Source organism: Anguilla anguilla, chromosome 6, assembly GCF_013347855.1.
Source record: "Anguilla anguilla isolate fAngAng1 chromosome 6, fAngAng1.pri, whole genome shotgun sequence".
NCBI classification, from domain to species: domain Eukaryota; kingdom Metazoa; phylum Chordata; class Actinopteri; order Anguilliformes; family Anguillidae; genus Anguilla; species Anguilla anguilla.
The window spans coordinates 28,493,489-28,515,678 of NC_049206.1; the positions used below are offsets into that span (position 1 = coordinate 28,493,489).

General features: G+C 39.6%; 1 protein-coding gene across 2 annotated transcripts; it reads left to right on the forward strand.

The window, feature by feature from the left end:
• Positions 1-1,062: 1,062 nt before the first annotated feature.
• On the forward strand, positions 1,063-21,104 carry fbxo25 (F-box protein 25). Of its 2 annotated transcripts, XM_035422849.1 has the most exons (11): positions 1,063-1,212; positions 1,692-1,823; positions 8,712-8,815; positions 8,963-9,012; positions 9,464-9,556; positions 10,045-10,138; positions 12,532-12,716; positions 13,347-13,529; positions 16,345-16,488; positions 19,457-19,483; positions 20,331-21,104. In XM_035422849.1, exons 2-11 carry the CDS (start codon positions 1,699-1,701, stop codon positions 20,418-20,420), a joined length of 1,095 nt encoding a protein of 364 aa, XP_035278740.1. In that variant the 5' UTR covers positions 1,063-1,212; positions 1,692-1,698; the 3' UTR covers positions 20,421-21,104. The 2 variants fall into 2 exon arrangements, with proteins under 2 accessions (XP_035278740.1, XP_035278741.1); XM_035422850.1 differs by lacking the exon at positions 19,457-19,483.
• The last annotated feature ends 1,086 nt before the right edge of the window (positions 21,105-22,190 follow it).

The following is a 22,190-nucleotide window of genomic DNA, read 5'->3' on the forward strand; positions in this document are numbered from 1 at the left end:
CTTTAGCTAACAGATTATGCCACTTTACAAAGAATGCCCGATTGTCGTCATAAAAACGACAGAATAGTTCTATGTTTCTAAACATCACATTTGAAAAGTAGGAGGCCTTCATGGATAAAATGATGATAAAGAACTGAATACGATATGGTTGTGGAACGGGAAACAACATTAAAAAATTGTTTAGTATTTAATTAAATGCAATCGGATCGCCGACATTTCAACAGAACTATCTTTTTTCATTACCAGTAGAGGCCAGTGTCCGATTTCTTATGTGCAAATAGCAGTTAAGAGAGTGTTTTAGTGTATCAGAGCGAAGTATACCTTAATTAACGCAAATAATTGCATTAAGATATTTTAGATTTGTGTCGGCTTAAAATATGGACAAGTAGGCCTACGGGCTTACTACAAAATATTAATCCTCGAAGTGTGTAAGTAAGCTGGAAACAATTAACTGACATCAAATTTCTCGAGCATTTATGACCGTGTTTCTGCTCGTAGCCGTACTGCATATGTACGTCACTTTCCAGCTGTGCCGCTTGTTTTAGCGTTCACAATAAAATGAATGCAAAGAACAATACATGCTTTATATTGTTTCTCTCTTTTCTGAACAAAGCCAGTGACGTAGCCTAATGTTGCACTCGTAGGTCCACGTAACATGCTTGTGTACGTGTTCATTAGTTACACTGTCTGTCAGGTACTCAGAAACCAGAAAGGCACAATAGCTACTGTCGACTTACTTCCAGCGAGCTTTCTTAAAACAAAGGTTCTTCCGTAATTAAACAAATGCAGCGGAGGTTGTGCCTGGCACGCTGGCATGTAGCCTACTTTCCTCTAACCGAGGGGGAAGAGTAGATGAAGATGTTTTTTCTTTCGAATTACTCAAATGAATAGAGCATATTCAGTTCTGTCAGGGGTATCACCTCACTATTCCCATCGCCCTTTCCAAAACCAAAACACGAGGACATGTGCAGGGTTCTCAGTCACGTGTTGGTAGATGCCTTAGCAAAACACAGCAGACAAAATACCATTTGATTGAAAGCCACACAGACCAATCGACGGCGAGATATTGGGTAGCAACAAGGTAAATACAAACAAAGTCTCCAATCAAATAACCCGAAGAGGCGTTCCACATTCCAATAAAGAGACTGTTTACTTCCGTGAATATTTCTAGGGGGAGACAGAATTTCAATTGCAACAAAGGAAGAGCGTTTGGTGAGGAGAAGTACTTTTTCATTTATAGAGTTTGAGGTGTCTGTCATACACCAATGATCATTAATACCCGAATCCGAACGGTTTATCAGAATTTACTTAGTAGCTTTATTTACTAGCTGGTTTTTCCAAGCTGTCTTTGCATTATTATCCTCGCAAAAGCAGCTTGCTGAATTCGTCTGGCTAGGTCGACTGACAGTTAGTTTTATCGATGTAAAATTATAAAGAATAAGCCACATACATAGTCAAGAAAATGGCCAATCGGGACATAGTTTAAAACTGTTAAACATACCCATTTTGTGATTTTAGGTTATATAGCTATCAGTGATGGCAGTTGTGCGAAAATAGTTGTTTCTATTATGTCGGCGTAGCTTGCCTAAACCAGCTCTGCATCTCTACCTAGTTAGCCAAGGTAACTTAAATATAAGCGGGATGTCTTGGCTAATTATGGCGCATTGTTGATCTTTTCTTTATTGAACTAGTTGAAGCATGCCTTTCTTGGGCCAGGACTGGAGGTCGCCAGGATGGAGCTGGATAAAGACCGAAGACGGATGGAAGCGTTTCGAGTTTTATGGCCATGATTTGGGAGGAAACAACGAACTTGATTTGGAAGAGTAAGACTTGGCCTTGCCCTTTAAAAAGCACCACTTGTTTTAGTGCCATTTAAATTCACAGTTAATGACGTTGCCAGTACTAAAATTCGTTTGTGTGCGTAGCATCTACTCACTGACCTCACTGTTGGGTCACAAAACTTGAGCTCATCCAAGGGGGTAAGCGATTAAACAATTCTTGGTTCAACACGATTGACGCCCTAACGTCAAACTTAAATGCACATAAAATAGGTATACGTGTTATTGTGTTTAAATACGTATGCATCTTAATTACTATAGAAAAGCGAGCTAGCAACCTGCAGTATTATCGCAACAACCATTTGTTGTGAAGTTCATTTGTGTTATGCATTGTGTTACGCTCATTTGTGTTATGCTAAGCAATGTGAGAAAAGCGGTCGATACAGTGTCGCTCATTAATATAGCTGTAATGCGTAGTTTGATGTTCTACCGAAGGCCAGGAGCAGAAGGGGTGATGTTCAAATAATTTTGCGTGAATATACGTAGACTTTTACCTTTCTAATGTACAGTATGGATTCTATTGCCCCAGTCCACAGATTATCATGAGCTAAAATAGGCCACCACCAATCAGTCTCTCCCCTCTACTAGTTGCTACTGATTGGTGGGCAGCCTGAAGTCAGTGTAGCTTATCTGGCTTTCTTACAAGAGTCCTCTTGTAAAATATGAATTATGAACTAAATGATGACATTTTTGATCTGTCACAAATCAGACAAGCGATAATGTGATTGTCTTAACTTCTAACATGAATCATGTGAGGCTATTTTTTTTTAAGATCATCTGACCATTTAGATCAAATGGAGTTGTTAGGAGCAAGCTGAGTTGAAGTATAACCTTGAGAACAATAAAATGTGATTTATTGCTTCTGATTGCACTGAACTAAGAGAAGACAGTAGCTTTTTTAATCATTATTGTTAATTACCTTGTGCCTTTCTTTTATTAAAGTAGAGCAAATTACCTTGGGTCTCACCCTAATAGTTTCAATTCCCTGCTGCTTTTTCATAGATTGTTTTGTTATGACCAATCCTCTCTCATATTTATTGCAATTACTTCGGGGTTGCAAAAAGGTTCATTCTGAAAATGATTAGATTATGTGGATTGTTTATGTCCATGGATCATACTGCTATATACAAGATTGGTGGTCCAATAATGAGATGCATTAAGCACAGTTGAGTTGAACTGGAAAAGGTCTTGTTTGTGTGCAACAGATGCCAGATGGGACATCTCTCTTTTCAGCCAAAAAAATTTCCCTCACGTTTGAACAGCCATTGCCCTGTGTCTCCCTATACTCTGCAGATTTCACCTGTGAGGGAATTATTTCTGTGACACGCACTAAAACATCAGAAAAGGTGACTGAAAAATCAAACCACTAGATGGCGCTTGCAAATATTAACCAAAATAAATTTCCTATATTGGTCCCATGTGCCTCTGATGTAATTGATTTGATAAGTAAGCAACATTAAATGTTTTGTGTCCCATACTTATGCAAGGGACTGTTGGCAACCCTTAGGCCAAGTAAGCTGTATGCTACGCTTCTCAAGGTACAGTGGAGCACACATTCTAATCACTGCCAAAGTGTCTAAGCAGCCCATCCAGAAAGAACACGAGCTGAGCGCATCCTATAATTACAGCTGCAGAATGGAGGCAGGACCTAGCCTGTCGGGTAGAGGAGGGAAGTAAACTGAACAAAAAGCAGTCAAATACAGGTGAATAATGGGCTCGCTAGACAATAGGTTGGCTAAGGTTACTTCTGCTAGTGTGTCATCGCATATGTATGCTTGAGCTTCACTTGGTTTAAGGACAGGACTGTGAGTAGATCATGTCGCTGGCCGTGCAGGCTGTTTGTTGAGACCATGTCTGTTGGCGTAGCATGCTTGGGATGCACTAAAGAAGCCTTTGTACCTCTGAAGAATTCAAAGCATTTATCCTCCCGTTTTGCCTCCATTTGAAAAATAAGATTAGTTCTGAGATGTTGGGTCTCCAGTATCATGCCCATATTTTACATCTGTGTTGCATTTAAATTTAACAGTCGGTTGTTTTTATTTAATTTCATTGGCTGGGATTTTCCAACCTTTGAGTTAATAAGATTTGAAACAGATTTGTCTTTATGGGGCTATTGAAAAATCATAAATACATTTAGAAATTTAATGGTATTTGAAATTTCGGTATTGCTGTCTACTGACATGCTGTTTCATGAATGTCTATAAATTGCAATTGTAGTATCAACAGAAACTTTCTAAAGTAAAGAATTGCAGAGGACAGAATGAAAACAGGGGCTGATCATCTGGTTACTATAGTAGTTACTTATTCTTCCACCTTCCAGTGCTGGAGCCAGTTTCCAGTGCATGTGAGGTTTACATTACACTGTGCCTCATAATCACCAGGGTGTCCTGCTGGCAGATGACATGTACCACTCCTCTCTTCTTTCTGTTCTGATACTTCTATACTGTTAAACCTCACTGGCAGAATTATTTAAAATAAAAGTTTGGTTCACTACCTGCAACATTGTACTTGGTGTTGGCTGTTAGCGCAAGAACTATGAGAAACCCTGAATTGACACCCCTAGCAACTAAACTTTTAAGTAGGCATCTGCTAAGAATTTGCAATGACAAAACAATATTTTAAGCACCTAACAAGCGTATCTGGTTGTAGGTACATGGTTTTAGGTTTCACATTCTATTTTGTAAAACAGCAGTCGCTCAATCCCATGTAAATTGGGACTGGTTGAATGGGGGGAGGGAGGTGGGTTGGTGGGCAGGTTTTATTTTTACTTATTCATGTATTTATGTATTTATATTTATATATTTTTATCTTCTTTTTAATTGATTGGTTTGGGTCTTCGTTTTTATTTCTCTTTTTGTTTATCTTTTTTGGTTTTTATTTTTCTTTCAGTCAATGTTTTGGTTTTCTTGTTGGTGCCTGGGGTTTTGTGCAGGTTATGGGTTTGTGGTTCTTTGTTTTCTCGGGAAAAATGGCTTTGAGGTCTTGTGAAGGTTGGTGGAACGGTGAATAAAGCAGACCTTAAAAGTCAAATCCCATGTAAATTAATCAAACCTTGATTATAGTATTGTTGTGAACTTTGTGAGCAAAAAATAACCATAAAGTATGATTTATTAGTTGTGAGCATCTGATTTTTTAGAACAACACAGAGTGTACAAACCACTGGAAAGAGTTTTTATGATGGCACTACTGAGATCACCAGTTAAATGAACTGATAAGGCAGAGAGGTAAAAAAAAAAAAAAGCCTCAAAATGAAAGTCTTTGGAACGCGGGACATTAACAAATTGACTTGTGTTCTGATAAAAATAACTATTTTGCAAAAATATTCCAACTGAAATAATAACTCAATAAATGTATGTTGTTGATAATTTTATTGTGGCACTTGTAACAGAAGTGGCATGAAATAGTGGGATTAGTGGGATGACTTAAACTACAGCTAACGGTTTGCCGTTCTGATCAAAACTCATTTTTGCCACACAGGCTAGTCATATTTAAAAAAACCCTTGGAGCGATTTCTGTTTCAGTTTACTCATGTTGAGCACAGTAGCTAGATTGTGACATCTCATTTTCAACTGTTCATTCAAATTAAGTGCTCTTTTCTTCTCCGAATTCTACCAGTGGCTCTGTAAATATGGCTGTGTAAATCAATAAACAACACAGATGTCAGACACCGAAAGACGATTGGCACAAAGAAACTGAAGTAATTATTTAGTTGTGGTTCAAGTCTGGGTCATTGCCCATTGTAATCTTTTTTTTTTTTTTTTTTTTTTAAACCTCAGAGTATCTGTGTTTATGGAACACGGTGTGTTTTTCTTGCATTTTGGCTGTTTTTCTGAATGAAAAAATGCAACATCCTGTGTTGACACGACCACTGTACACGCAGGTTTAGCAAACGGACAGTGCCGATGCGGAGTCAAAAGGGTCACGACTGAGAGTAACTATTCGGGTGTAATCTTACAGCATAAAGTTAGATCGTGGTATGAGCAAGAAACAGAGAATGGAGCAGCTGGAGCTGTTGTTATGGGCAGTTATGAAGTATAGGACAATTTACCTGCTTAGCTGCTGATGTCACACCAGTGCTTAAAGTATATAAGGAATGCAGCAGTTGATCCTACCTTCTAGAAAGTACTTCGTTCTTGTAGAAAGGGGCACAAGTCTGATGGGCAGATCACAATGTCTTTACCCATGTAGCCCTGGGATCACCAGGGGCAGACGGATGGAAAATTTTTCCCTTTTTCTGGTGCCTGTTGTCCTTGGGCTTGGTTCAGGAATTCTCAGTGAAATGTTGGTTTAGTGTATATCATGCAAGCAGTTCCTCTCGCAAATCATTCTTCAATATTCACGGTCCAGTAGTTTCCAGATTAGTTTGGAGGGATCCATTAATTTGTGTGTGTTGTTAGCAAAGGTCAGTCGCATATTTCGTAACTTTTTTGGTTAATCAAACAAACCTTGTCAGTTAAATTATGTCTAAACTTACGATGAAGCTGTGTGCACCATTTGTTGCATTCTTGTTATTCTGGAAAAAATATTAAGGGTTATTTCATTTGTGTATTTTTGTGTATTTTATAATTATACAAATAGTGTACTGCAGCTCTGTACAAAACATTGTTTACTTGTAACAGGGTGCCTCCAATTATGAAGAACCTGCGTCAGCATCGCCGAACCGCGCTTTTAAAGAGAGCACACTGTGCTTTTGGAATGACCTGTGCATGAGTGATCTGCACTGCTTCGAATCATTCCGGCATGTCTGTGGCAACATGGAGCTTTCTTCATTCCGTGCTGTTTTGCAGGAATTAAGTCAGGCATAACTGCTACTGCAGACATGCACTATATGACCTAAAGGCTGAATGGAAGCAAATCCCTGCAGAAACGGGTGGACCAACTCCATATTAATGCCCATAATTTTGGATGAGATGTTGGATGTCAGGTGTACACGTACTTTTGGCCATGAAGTGCAGTTCATTGATCCATCTCTTTTGCTCTGGCTTGCCCAGAAAAGACATGGTGAGAGGCGGCGTGGTGAACAGCTTGGCTGGCGACTGCACCCACAGCTGACCAGTGTGTGGACAGAGGCTTCACCCAATAAGCCACTGTAACTTGAGAGCTGGCAAACACTGTCTGGAAAGGACATTTTTTCGCCATTAGCTGGATGATCAAAGCTCTGATTTCATTTGACCCTCATGTGTTGGCCTGTGTATGTTTTCAGTGATCACATTGGACAGGAGAGCTTCTCACCCTCCCACAGAACATAAGTGTTAAACATAAACTCAGTTTACACTGGCTGCTTCATACTCACTTCATACATACAGACATTGCTGATTGGGATAAGTGCATTTGGAACTATGTAGGAGGGTTTAAGATTTCAATCTCCACTCGTTTGTCTAATAGGGTAGTTTTTTTGCAGGAGTAGCCAGGTGAAAGTACTTAAGTCAAGGGTTTGAGGCATTGATCATCAGTGGGCCTTTGATCTACAGTATAAGCCACTAGTAATTCATTCGGTATGCCTCTTTCATTTGCTGTAAATTCAGAGACTGTCAGAAATGTTTTTTAGTGCTCACATTTGCCACCTGGTGGTGGTTTGGCGAACAAAGTAGTTCCTGTGGAAATACAAAGAAAATATATGCAAATGTGCCTCTGCTGGGAAGAATAAGGACTCTTACAGTGTGCATAGAGCATGATCACTCCATGTTTAGTGTGCTTTCACTGTAATTAATTATTTTCTACAAAGGTTAATGCCTTTACTAGTGGACCAATGGACATATGCATAACGTCCTCGAAAGTGAGGAACACAGTTTATACCTGTTTTTTCTTGAAATAGTAATTACTAATATAAAGAGAAAATATCTGAGCAGTACTAAAAAAAAGACAACTAAAACAAAATGTGGAGCTGAATAAAGCTACCGAAAATATCATCACTCACTAGCATCACTCACTAAATCAGGTCGGAGAGTGATTAGGCTACATGGTTTCTCAAGATGACAAGTAAAACGTCTCTTAGTGGTGCCCAAATACACTGCAGAGTTCATCCAAACAAGCTAAAGCTAAAATACTAAAAATAGAGTCCTTATTCAACCAGTAATGCAGCGAAGCTTCCACATCGACGGACAAAGCATTTTGGCTTGAAAATTATAGCTTTAAAAACTTGATAGCTTTAAGGAAGGCAAACGGCAAGGCCGTTACTGCCACTGTATGGTGCCTTTCTTTGCCATCTTTAACTAGTTACTTTAACTAGTACAGCTACTGCTCTTTACAGCGGCAGTTACAGCAGCTCACTAGTTGCTTTGATGCATATTGAATCTGAAGGTGGGCATCTTGAAAAAACTGCAGCCAGTTATACTGAGTGTCATTCTACCATATGAATCTACCATTGTAAATCACACCTGTTCAGCTCTTGTCAATTTCTGCTGGTAAATGTCTGTGTCTCTTAAATAGCTAAACTCCCCCTTGGTATAAAGAGGACTTGCCTTCTTTCAGCCTTCGATGATAATAACAATAAAAATATTTTTCTCATTATATTTGAATAAATAATTTAAGCTTTACATTGGTATCTTGGTGAATGAAAATAAAAGCTTTACACAAACAAACAAGCAAAAAATATCTGTATGCAATGTATGAAGTCCTAAATCCTAAACTGCCACATTGGACACTTGCTTTGGCTGTTGGCTACTAATGGATTTTACATTGGTGTTTTTGTTTTACTGCCCGCATCTAAATACTGTACTATGTGTAGGTGTAATTGGAAGCTCCTAATTTGCTATTGTGGAGTATTTGTCTTCACAAATTGTACTACTGTTCTGTTTGCATATTCATTTGCAATGTGATTTGACGGACAGTTTTTTTTTTTGTTACTAATGCCAGTTGTGTCTTTCCAAACAGAATGCAGGAGGAAAACAAAGAAAACATGTTTGTGGGAGATGTCTGTGAAGTAGCCACCAAAAAACGGAAAAAAGATTTTTTCAATAACAACACCAAATCACAGTGTAAGCATAAAACGCAATTGTATTTCATTTTGTTAACAGTCCCAAGACAAACATGAAATGAGTTGTCCGAAGACCTTTTAGCTCTGTTGAAGTGACAGTGCCAAAACAGTGCTGTTCTGTTTTGACCATGTTTCTCTTTTTTTTTAGTTTTCTACCAAGAGAAGTGGATCTATGTTCAGAAAGAAAGCACTAGAGAAGTAAGTATCGGCCTGGAAATGCAATGTAAACATCTGCTTCTCTCTTCATAACCGTTTAAACATTACATTACATTACATTACATTACATTACATTACAGGCATTAAACCTGTGCCATTCCAGTTATGGTTGGCATATCCCTCTGTGATCCACTGTATATCTCTGTAGATTTCACAGGATTTGAGGCCTGAGCAATTTTAAAGTTTTTGAAGTACAATTTTAGAGCCGTATGGCTTTCCCAAAACTAACCATAGCACATGTTACCTGGTTAGGTCTTTCACTACATATCTAGCACTTGGTTTTTTTTCTTCCGAAAACTACTTTAGCTAGTTGTGTGAGCTTATAGTATTATTCATTCTGTCCAGTCATTAGAAAAAGTATGTCATAATGCTAAATTTCTGTCCCATCCAACATGAAGCAAGTGCTATTTTTTGTTTGTGCTTTGTTTGAAAGAGACATGGCTACTGTACATTAGGAGAGGCCTTCAATCGCCTGGATTTTTCCAGTGCTATACAAGACATCCGGAGGTTCAACTATGTGGTGAAAGTAAGACATGATGCATTTGACTTATTGGCCTTGTGATGCTTGCTACTAGTGCTACTGGTAGTACTCATGACCTTTGTATTTTATGAATAACTATGCAGACATGACCTCATTCTAATGAGGCCGATTGTTCTGGTTTTGAACTGCACCTGCAATACGTTATAAGAGGCAGGCAATATGCCAGAAATCTAGCTTATAATGTCATAATGTAAAATGTGAATCTGCCCTGTTCTGACAGTTTCTGACAGTGTGTGATTAGTGCTTTCCTTCTTGTTCAGTTTAGACTTATAATCTTTGGTTTCATAAAATGTACGATTAATTCTCCTTAAATCATCATTATAATCAGACACTAACATTTTATTTCACGGTACAACTCTAGGTGCATTTTGAAAGGATCTTATTGGGAGTCATTAATATTTAAACATTTCTCAGCATTGCTCATTCAGCTTAAGCAGTGTGCCTCACCTTATAACTCTTTACCCTGTGTCCAGCTGCTGCAGCTGATAGCAAAGTCTCAGCTGACATCCCTGAGTGGAGCTGCCCAGAAGAACTACTTCAACGTCCTGGAGAAGATCGTTAGAAAGGGTGAGACAATCAAAGTCCACTGTGAGACTACAGCATTGGAATGCAGGAAGAGCCAAGCTACTTTGAAATCAATCCATATTGAATGGACTCTTGACCCTAAGTACATTGTTGTGTGCTGCACTTGACAGTGATAGGTTGGCATAGCATTCTGGAGTTGTCAGAAAATGATGTGGTTGAATTTTACCAGAGTAGGTAAAGCAGGGATCGTCTCTACTGAGAATCTAACCTGTGACTGTGCTGCTGGGTTCAGAAGCTGCTTTCTGTGTGGAATTTGTTTTTTGGAAATGTAGTGAAATGTAGACGATGAACTCCGTTTATTTTTTGTCTGAGGGTTTTGTAAAAAACTGTTTTGGTGAACAAGCCAAAAATATAGAAATGCATAATCAGCGCCATCATGGACATTCTAAACATGTACAAAAACATGTACCAATAAAAAACATCAGCAGAAACCAAACTTAGAACTCCCCCTATAAAAGGAGACTCACTAATGAAGCCCTAGTGGAATGAAGACAAAAATAAATAATAAAAGAAAACTGCATAATAAATAGCAGGGCAGACTCAGGAGGTTGAATGCCTCAGGCCCCCAGGAGCAAGACTAATGCTCTGAATGTGCCATAACCATAAAGGTCAGGGCCCATTGTTGTAAGGTCAAAGACTGAGCTTTTTTCCATCTTTGTAGGCAGAAGCAACTCTTCTTTTAAACTGCAAAATTTGAAATGGCCTGATGTATTCCTTGGCCTGTCTTCTTAATGACAGATCCTATTCTTTAGTTTATCTCATTGCTGTCTTTTCATATTTGTTGGTCTGTTTCATTGCTGACCATATACATGCATTAGCCTATTACTTAACACTCTCCACTAATTCTATTGTAGAATAGGGGTGTGTCACTCTGCATTCAGCTATGCAGTGCATCAGAGGAGCAGACCTCTCACAGCAGCTAGTACTGTCAGGTTTCAGACATCCAGTCAGCCGGAGTCACTCCTGCATGGCAATACGGGGACGATACTGCCAAATGGAAACCAGAAAACAAAAATTTAATACAAATCACATACGCATTGTACATTGACTGTGGTACAGGGTGACTGGAATCTATAACCAAAATACGTAACTTAAACATTAACATAATTAGCAAACATGTGCAACACACAATGGCAGACGATATGATTTCCAAGCTATTGTATTCTCATGGTACTGCCACTGAAGCCCTTAGGTTGAGCTCTGAGTCCCTTTTATCTCTGTAGTTCTAATTATTAATAAGCCAACTGAAGTAGCGTCCAGGAGTGAATATCTCACAGGGTGAATCATTGAAAGGAAGAATGGCTCGGGGCTGCTGGGTGGCTCATTCAGTTAAGGCACCACACCATGGATGAGCCTCACAGCCTCGGATTGAACCCGGACCGTGCCAGTGCTAACCTCTTCAACCAGGGAATAGGAGGGTTCAGTCGGTTAGGGTTTTGTGTGCATTGCTGTCTAGAGACCCGTGATGGTCGATCAGGCACCCGTAGATTGCGGTCAAAGCCACATATGAAAGGCGTTCTTCTGACTTCGCTCAATGCTAGCTGAGCTGTAGCCCGCGGTGTGAAAAGAAGCAGCAGACGACACCATGTGTTTCAGAGGAGGAGGAGAACCATGTAAATCTACACTTTCCCGAACCAGCTGTGGGGTTCACACAAAGTACAAACTCTGATTTCAGAGGGTTGGCCATTCCAAATTTGGGTGGGAATTGGATATGCTCAGGCCCGCATTGGGTTTCAAATTTATTTTTAAAAAATGATGGATGGCTCAAAGCTTTAAACATTTAAATGATGAATGGCTCAAAGATTGAATCATTCAAAGGATGAATAGCTCAAAGGTTTAATCGTTCAAAGGATGAATGGTTCATGGTTTATACCGGTTGCTGTGGCATGAAACATTATGGAACAGGGCCACATCTCTACCTGTCTCCACGATGTTGACTGCTGATCCATTTTTTAAATCTTTAGTTAGAACTGGGTTTTCGATTAAAGCCACAGACTTCCTGTTTAGGGTGGACAGTAACCACAGGGTCACCAAACTAGATCGTTTCATGATTACTGGCTTTGTCGTATTGCTGGGCGTATCAAAGACATACTCAAATAGTGGCCGCTATTTGACAAAGTTATTTGTGAACCCTCTTTCTGAATTAAGGTGTTGGTCAACTTGCTGTTTAAAAGAAATAAGGATGTTAGTTCAGTCACACCCAAGTTTTATTCGGAAAGCAGTGGCTTTGACTGACTCGAGAGCTACACTGTTGTTCTCCAATTCTGGACGTCTAAACATCTACCAAGTGATTGTAATGTACAGTAATGAGTGGCTAATGGTTTATTGAGGTTTGTCAAATATGAACTGTGCTGTTCTTTTCTCTTTCAACACAGTACTTGAAGACCAGCAGAACCCTCGCCTCATCAAAGACCTCCTCCAGGACCTGAGCTCCACTCTCTGTATCCTAATTCGGGAAGTTGGGAAGTGTGTGCTGGTAGGGAACATCAATATCTGGGTCTGCAGACTGGAGACGATTCTCAGCTGGCAACAGCAGCTCAACAACCTTCAGATCCCCAAGGTAGGTGGGTAGAGAGGAGCTGGTCAACCCCTGAGGTTTGATTGGTAAATCCTCAGTTGTACCTCATCAAAATAAAACATCCATTTGCCAGACAACTGCAGAGAACTCAAAATGTATGATTAAGGAATTGCTGGTTCCCACACCACACATGCTTTATCTGTGTGTTACTTTATTTTATAAAATCCTGCCGATCTCTAAAAACAAGGCTTTTCAGGTTTGGATTGAATTACGTTTTTTTTTTTTTTTTTTTTTGTACGTTGGTCTTCAATAACCTCTCCTATAACCTCTGCATATTCCTTTCAAATGAATGAGAAAATTATAAGTAAATCTTCAGCAGTTGATTTGAACAATGTGCATTTGCAAAGTTTTTCATCTCCCCTGACCTGACCCCATCTCTTTTCAGTGATGACTAAGAATAGCTCTTTTAGCTCTGATGGGATTATAGTCACAGAACTGTAAAAACGCTCAATTTAAATTTTATGGAAATGAATAATGCTGCCTTACTACAGCAACAAACCTACTGTAAGTAACAACACATTTGCATTTAACGTAATGGGGTTTTTTCCTTTATATCATTGGGAATGCGAGTGCAAATCCATGGCTGCAGTAATGGTTCTGTGTGTCTTTCAGCAAGTAACCAATGGCATGACACTCAGCGACCTTCCGCTGCACATGCAGAATAACATCCTGTACAAGTTCTCGGATGCCTGGGACATCATCAACCTGGGACAGACCACGCCCACTCTGCACATGCTCAGTGAGGACCGGCAGCTGTGGAAGCAACTGTGTCAGTTTCACTTTGCGGAGAAACAGGTATGAGCTGCAGCGTTCCTAAATCCCAAGCAGATGTCAGGAAACCACTTTACACACAACCCAGGGGTCCTCAACCCGTGTCCTGGGCTAGAGGCTGATTGGAAGGTGAAAACAAAATGCAGCGTTACCTGGACATCTGTCTTATGTCATGCAGCTAGAGTGCGCTGTAGTTTTCGCTCCACCACTAATGAAGCACATTCACCAGCTAGACATCCCATTGAGCTTCTAATTAGTAGAATCAGGTATGCCAAATAAGGGTTGAAATTGACACCTACAAGGCTGTAGATCTCCAGGACCTGGGTTGGGCAGCCTTGAGATTTTAAGCAGCTGATCAAACATCAGCAGCATGTTATGTTGAGGAATATAAAAGGAAATGTTTTCATAGCCTGTTGTTTAGGGTGTCTCGTAAGTCTCTTTACCCTTGTGTACCATCAGCTCAAGGATGGTTCTTTGGGGATTCATTAAAGAGCGTGCCGCAAAAACAAAGCTACGGAACAAATAGCAACTGAGAGAAGCTTCCGTTGTCCTCTCTTTATAAGGTCACAACTTGCCATGCTGAGAACTATAACCGTCAACCTGGTGCCATATAATATCTCCATTCAGGGCACAGTGGCGCTCACCCGCATTTTCCTTATTTGGTTAAAGACTGTAAAGATTAACGAGATAAAGAGTTCCAGAATTAACTCCGCTTGCCAAAGGCTCAAGTGGTATAGTGAAAACAGTGTATTCTTACCTCCCGTAAGTATTTTAAGTACTTGAGTTCCACAATTGAAAGTAGTAGCAGAGGTAATAGTGCTGGTAGTGGTTGTGATGGTAGTAGTGTACTGCAGTTTGGTATCATACCTGTGAATTATAATTATAAAGGAACAGCGCTAATAGAAAATTGCTGAGCCAGAGGAACACATCACTGGAATGCATCCATTGTGATTTTTCTTTTGTTTCACACATGGTGGCCTTCTCTGGTCATTTAAATTACTTGATGTAAATGTAGTGCCTGGTTTGCAGAACGTAAAGCATGACATTTGCTCACAGAAAATTCACCAGACAACAAACTGGTTAGGTTTGGCTTCAGATCTGACGGAGATTCTGGATTCTTCATTCAAAGCGGCCAATCATCTTTGATCTACTATTTGCATAAACTCTCCCTGGCACACCTTAACCTTGAGCGTGGCATCACTGCATTATTAGTGAGTCAAATATATGGGGGCCTTTAATGCTGTGCACACTATCTTAGGTTGTCCAAGCGCCCTTTTCAAACAAAGAACAAATAATAAGGAAGCTAAAAGCAGCTGAGAAATCAAACTGGCTGGCAACAGTCGTTTAAAGTTCCCATTTTAACTTACTTTTTACAGCTCATTAACTGTGTTGGCTCTTCTCTCCTTCACTTTCAAGCTATGTCATTTGATCAGCATTTCTGTTGTTCATTTTCAAAATCACACCCCCCCCCCCCCCCTCAAAATCTGAGGGACACCACTGCCTTTTCCCAGAGGATGAATTTTATTCATTTTTAGCCAGGACAGCACAAAAATTAAAGGACTCATTTTTCAGTGTTTAAGCTGCTTTATTGAAATCCACTGGACCAGAATGGAATCAGGGACGCGCCTGCAGTGATCGAATGATGCAGTTTTCTTCAGATCATAACATATCCAGTGTTATGTGCACTTCTTTGTGTCGTGCAGCCAGCTGAAAGTATAGAAGGGCTGTAGACTGCAAAGCTGTGCAACGGCAGGCTGGGTCCACTCCACGTGCAGAGATTCTGTTCTGCTTCTCTTTTGGGTCCACTTCCCTGATGGACGTAGTATGCACAAAGCCGGTTCGTTTCGAAATATGAAGCATGCATAGAGTTTTCAATGGCGGTTGTACATTTTTAAAAGCTTTATAGTTTAAAAAGTATCGCTTAACAAAATACAAGCCATGTAATGTGGGTTGGGAAGTCTATGGTTGTGGAATTTATTAATAATAAATTAATAAGAATAGTTTGTGTCTTCAAAGAGCAGACTAATAACTAAAACAGCCCTGATTATAACATAATTATAAGACGCAACAGGTGTGTTTTATTTTTTGGATATAGGCACTCATGGGGAAACAATGGGGCAGCGCATGCTTTGTTGTAAAATGTGGCTTGTGTTACAGAAAATGGCCACTAGAGGGCTGACAAGGCATGGTGTTGAGGGAGAATGACAGGCCAGGTCCTGAGTCCTCAGCTGATTCCATTAGCTGCCCTTTAATTGAAGTAGGTAGGGGAGTCACATAACTCAGCCTTAACCAGCCAACACTGCTCAATACACACATGAAGTGGGGCTGATTCTCATCTGGAACCATTGCTTGTTGTGTGAGTTCAATTTCTTAAAAGATAGCAACAGTGCATTATTAAATCTTTTGACAATAAATCACAATAATCAAAATACACTTAAATTATGAAATGATTTTCATACATTATGTTCAAAGCACTTTCCAAACAAAAGAACTACAGGATCGCAATGGAAATAAGCCTTCGGGCTTTGTGTTTTCCTCGGTGATTTTTAATGTATGTAATGACTGCAGTGCAGTATTGTGTGTTTTTTCATCAAATAAATTCATTCATTCATTCATTTGGCATGAGAGCCTTATACATCCTAAATATGAATATTTTCAAAACCAGACAGAAGGTCGTAATACTTAACTGAAATGGGTGCTTACAGGAGCACTTTTACTGTGAGATTACGTGCACAGTCATCAAGACGCAAAATAATCTCACAGCCTGTTGAAAACTGAAGGCCCTATTATGAGGGCCTGAACGGCGAACAGTAAGGTTTTGTCTCGCTTTGTCTTTCAGTTCTGTAGGCATTTAATTCTGTCGGAGAAGGGCCACGTAGACTGGAAGCTGATGTACTTCACGCTGCAGAAGTATTACCCGAAAAGAGAGCAGTACGGAGACACGCTGCACTTCTGCCGGCACTGTAGCATTCTGTTCTGGAAGGTAGGTACCGGTACCTGCATGCTGCGTCTGTGGCATAACCAGTTTTACCCAACTGAAAAAAACGTGTTAATCCTGTTGGGCAAAGTTTTAAAAAATGCACCTGTAAAGCTTGGAAGCCAAGTGTGACCAATCCTGATTGCGAAAGGCAGGCCTTAAGGAAGTCTTCATTCCCTCATGATGAGCCAGACACTCCATAGTCTCCACTGGGCCTGTTGAGCTCTCTGAATAATGCATATTCTTGTCATTGTGAGTTCTTGTGAAAGAGTTCATGTGCAGCATCAGTGTCATGCTGTAATCCTTGCACTATTCTTTACTCAAAAAAAGAAATTATGTATATATTTATTCTAATACAGTTGCTCAGGGGAAGAAGGGAGCTCCCTGAATATTTCCCTGTCAAAACACTATACAAGATTCTCAAGTCATCCTTGAGAAGGGAGGATGCATAAATTACAAATATTTGTGACACTTTCAGAAACTTGACTACTTGACTTGAATTTCATTTAAAAAGTATTATTTTGTTTGATTCCATTGAATATAGAATATTTTCTACATGTTTGAACATTAAAATACAGCACAGGACTCATACGATATATATTACTTGTATGATTATCTTATTTTATAAAATGAACAAATTCGATTATATGATAAATGTGATGAAAATGTGATATGTACAGTCCTATGCATTTTTGGGTAGCCTGTAATTCCTTATGGATGTATAATGTATTCTAATCTGAATGTGTAACTTTTTCATAAGGGTGCAATTTAAAAACATTTGGGCACTTGTTGCTTTGTAGTTCAATATTTGTATTCCTGATGTACTCTAAGATGCAACACTAAAGTGTAGTGCACCACTAAAGTGTACTAGTGTGCAACTAGTGAAGTGCCCTTTTCTGACCCCAGACTTTAATGGCTTCCCCTACTGAAACTCCTTTCTCTGTACTCCTGAGAAAGTACTGGGGTGAGCAGCCCTATTCCAGGAGGACCATATCTCTGTATGGATTTCATGCCAACTTCTCATCGTAATTGCTTAATCAGCCCAGTTGTTCAGATGATCTGACATTTTAGCAGCATTCATCGATAAACCGATGAAGATGCAGGGTCCATTTTTTGTGACAACGGAAGCACGGACGCGCCTCGGCCCAAGTGAAATTGCTAGTTTTGTCTCCCACAAACAGAATATTTGTTCCCTGTGCCAGGCTTGGTAGTTCCCCGGTCTGCAGTAAATACATTTGCGTCAACGAGTGTTGGGTGCTGCAATAGGAATTGTTTGGGGGGGGGGACAAATATTAAAACTATTCAGTGTCAGCTTTGTTTTGTTTTATCACAAGTAATGTTTTGTAGAGAGGCTAGTGACAGAGGCTCTCATAATCTGCTTGTTCTTCGGCCATTATGAAATTAGCAGCCGGCTGTGGCGCTAACACACTGTTTGGGGCAATAATTGGCAATAATGAAATTAAACGTCCACAACACGCATGTAGTTTTTTAATTCACATTGCAACCAACCTGATTTACAACTGCACCGTATTTGGTGCTAAAGCCTGGTGTCACCAAATTGCCAAAATTGAGCTGGACACACCCTAATTAGCCAGCACCTTGCATTAGAGCTAGTTTTTGACAGTTAAAATAGGGCCTGGAATGTTGTACTGTGGGCTATTTCGCAAGTGAACTCTGTTGGTGGAGCTAATAGGCTAATTGAGCCAGGGTAATTGGGAGGGTAGAAACTAGTAGAGCCGGCGAGGATCAGGGTTTCGCTATGCTGCTCTACTTACTCACATGCTGACATCCGTTCTCCGTTCGCTTCAGTGTCCCAATACTCCTGCCCCCTGCTGCAAATCCAGATGTACTACCTTCATTACATGGGTGGGGGGGTGGTTTTGTGGGGGCACATGTTCCAGATAGCTTTGTTGTGTTTTTCTTTATAAAGTAACCCAGTCCTGAACTAGGGGTTAACTTTAATCTTTGAAAAACCACCCCTGGTCATGTGTAAGCGAGTTGGGTCGCCTTAATAAGATGGAGTCTTAGGTACGTATTATTATCAGGCCCTGAATCACAGTCAGTAATGTAATACTTTTGGAAGAGTATCCATTAATTGGCCATGAAACAAGTCTGTTCTTTTTTTTTGGTTCATTCTAGAAATGTTATGCCTGGGAATGTTCTGCATAGTTTGTGTCCTTTTTTAAGCGTTTCCTTGCACTAAAGCATAATGCAGAATGGATAGTTAGCATTAGAAGTCATACGGCTGTAATTGAGGCTCTCCCTGTACTTAATGTCCTGCCATGTCTGTTGAACTCTGTTGGCTCTTATTTAAATTTATGGTATGGACTACGCAGCAGTAACTTCAAACTCTTGAATCACTGTATTCTAACTTTCCAGTTTGACTATAGTCTTACATAAAAGTCATTTAAACTTGAAATTTTAAATGTCAGGTAACTGCAAAAAAAAACTTTTTTTGTGTGCACAGTGAAGTACTGATGTGTCAGTAAATGTAAAGAGTTTGAATGAAACAAATGCGTCAAAAAGACATTATTTGAAAACTGGCCATTTTTAAAAAATCATAAGCAGAAAGAATTGAAAATTCTCATGAAGAGTTTGGAGATATAAATTTTAATCCAGTAATGATCCTGGATGGCGTGCATGTAATTTGAGTTTCCCTGATGTCTTTTAAGGAGCTAGTCCATAATTTTAACACTTAGCCAGCACACTTCCTGCTTATTACTGGTAGCGATTTAGGAACTGGTATGCACTTCAGTCTTTACATTACAAGTTAAAGCAATATTCTAAAACAGCAGCTTTATCCTGCTGTTTTAATTTAGGCCTGCATTATGAGCTTGTGCATCTGGTGATATTAATGACTGGGAATGTTAAGCAGCAGTAGAAAAGCTCTCCCTTCCTTGCTAATCTTTAACCTTTGACCTTTTCCATCCATGCTATCCCCTCCTCCTGCCCCCTTCTCCCTGATTTCCTCAAGGACTGCCATCTGGCTTTGTTGTTCAAGGTACCTGAAATGTCTTCCTTGCCTGCTTTCCTGTCTGTCAGAACGTGGCGCTAATGTTGCTCTGTGCGTTTAAAATGGCTGTCTTCCTGTCGTCTTGTCTTTGATCCTCAATACTTTTTTAAATCGGACTTTCCCGTTAACTTATCATATCAGTGTGTCAGAGAGCAGCGTTCCGGAAATGTCTAATAAGTAAATGCTTCTGTTTCACACAGATTATTTATTATTATTTATTTTTATTCAATTAATTGAACTCTTTTAAATGGTAATTAAGATTAATAGTTTATAAACACTCAGCAGTAATTGCTATTTTTTTCTGTTTCACGGACGTTCTGTAACTCCCACAAATCAAAGTGGGCTTGTGAAGCCAATATGTAGAGGCTTTAAACCACTTCCATCTTGGCACCAAACATGAGGTGCTAAATTTGTATCTTCTTGTTGATTACTTCCTAGTAACCCTCAGCCATTTTTTTGGTTGCTTTCACTGCAAAATCCTATAAAATCGCAGAACAACTGACAGAACACCGTTTGCCTATTGTTTCTCAGTTGAAATATTAAAATCCTTTGCCCTTCTGGGTCACAAACCATGGAATAACGCGTGCCCAAAAATGACCACAATAGCCATTTAACAGAATTAGCTAGGCAGGTTCAGAATTCACTTTGACTGTGTAGTTGAACATAACTGTGGGGAGTCGTCTACAGGATGTACATTATTCTGGCTCCACTGTACAGTCCTAAGGGTGTAACCTCTGTTTTCAAAGACGTCAGCTTAAAAAAATAAATTTAGAAAAAGATTCTGTAGCTCCTCCCTTAAACTGGTATTGCTTGACACAAGTTTGTTCTCTTTCAGGATTCCGGGCACCCCTGCACAGCCAATGATCCGGACAGCTGCTTCACACCCGTCTCCCCGCAGCACTTCATTGACCTCTTCAGGTTTTAGACCATGCTAATACGCTTGTTGATTCTTGCAGAGGGGAAACATGATTCTTCACTTGCTCTGCGCACAATGATTTTGACTTTGCCTAAGTACAAAAGGGCTCAGCAAACATATATTTTCCTTCCCCACATTTATATAAAGTGAAGGAATAAGAAAAAAATAATGGAAAAAAAAAATGGAAAAAAGAGATGACCACACTAGCATGTCGAGGAAATGTCAGGGGATAGTGTCTTAACCAATGTGGGACCAAGGTTGTTCTTGATTCGATAAGTACTTTGCTCATTTGGAAGGTAAAAGTGAAATATACATTTCTATGGTCTGTCAGTCTGTAACTATTCTCCTTTTGTAATGGAATGCACGTCATTTGTAGATTTGTAGGTCTCTACTTCCTGTGTTTTGTGTATCTGGATGTGCTGTGAAAATATCTTGAGGCATTGACGTTTAAGTGTAAATTTGAGGTCGTCGTAACCAGACTTTTTACAATACTTGTTTAATTGGTTGTTTTGATCAGAAGACAAATGCAAACAGTACTATTTATGAAAATGTATTTTGTATTCTTTCTTTGAATTTTGTAATATTCCTTTATCATTCCAATAACTTATACACGTACTTGTATGAATGGCCTGAACAATTGGTACTCAGAAATTTGCTATGACTGTGATTAACAGTAATAAAGAAATTGCATTCAATTTGTTGCAGTCTTATTGTGAAGTACTGTTTGACATTTATGTGCAATTGTGAGTCCAGTCATTGTGCTTTGTCCTTAAGTTGAGAACATTTAAAGGCATACTATGCAGGATTTTTAAAATTAAAATATCATAAAATAATTATGCTAAGGCATATCTATGATGCACTTCCAATCTCAGTCTTTACACACTTTAGCTGAATTTGTGCTCCTTTTATCAATCAATCAAATTTTATTTATATAGCGTATTTTACAATACGCTTTACAGACAACCCTAGCCTAAACCCCCACAGGAGCAAGCCTAAGGCAACAGTGGCAAGGAAAAATTTCCAGTGGCAGATGGGGAGAAACCTTGGAAGGAACCAGGCTCAAGGGGGAAACCCATCCTCTGGTCGGCTCAGGGTGCCGACTGGTGACCAGCATGTCAGCCAGTTTATGCACATATTTTACCTATATTTGTTATTCTAAAATGTGTTTGGGATGTTTCTGTGTGTGTGTGGGGGGGGCGGGGGGTGGCTACAGAGCCTGTGGTTTGGGATCAGATTCCAACAAAGTGTTTGTTGCTAGTCAGCTGCTGCAACGTCAGCTGCTGCAACGGCAGATGCTAAGAAGCCTAGATACAGCAAGCAAAAATACAAATCGACAGGGCTCGTTCAAAAACTAGTCAACCTTGAAATTACTTTTCTTAGGTGGTGTCAGTTAAAGTTCGCCAAGGGGATGAAAAGCGACCCGGAGTTGGCCTGTTTTCTGTTGGACGAAAGTAATATATATATACAAGTAGTATAAGTAATGTTACTTTTAGCTAGGTAGTCTGCCATACCAGGCTAGATGCCCAAGGTTGGGTAGCTTTTGTTTCAAATTCTGCTCTTCCATCAGGATGTTTTCCCCCTTAATGGAAACTGCTGCTACTGTTTATAGTTGCAGCTTTGCTAGCTCGGTAATTCACCTGCATGTATTTCAATCTGGAAAGGAATTCAGTACAGCATGCATGCTATCTAGCTGACATTATGTGTAGCCAAATTCACTAACAAAGCTAATTAAGTTGCTAACAACTTTGAAAAGGCTACAGATAGCTAATATACTTGTTA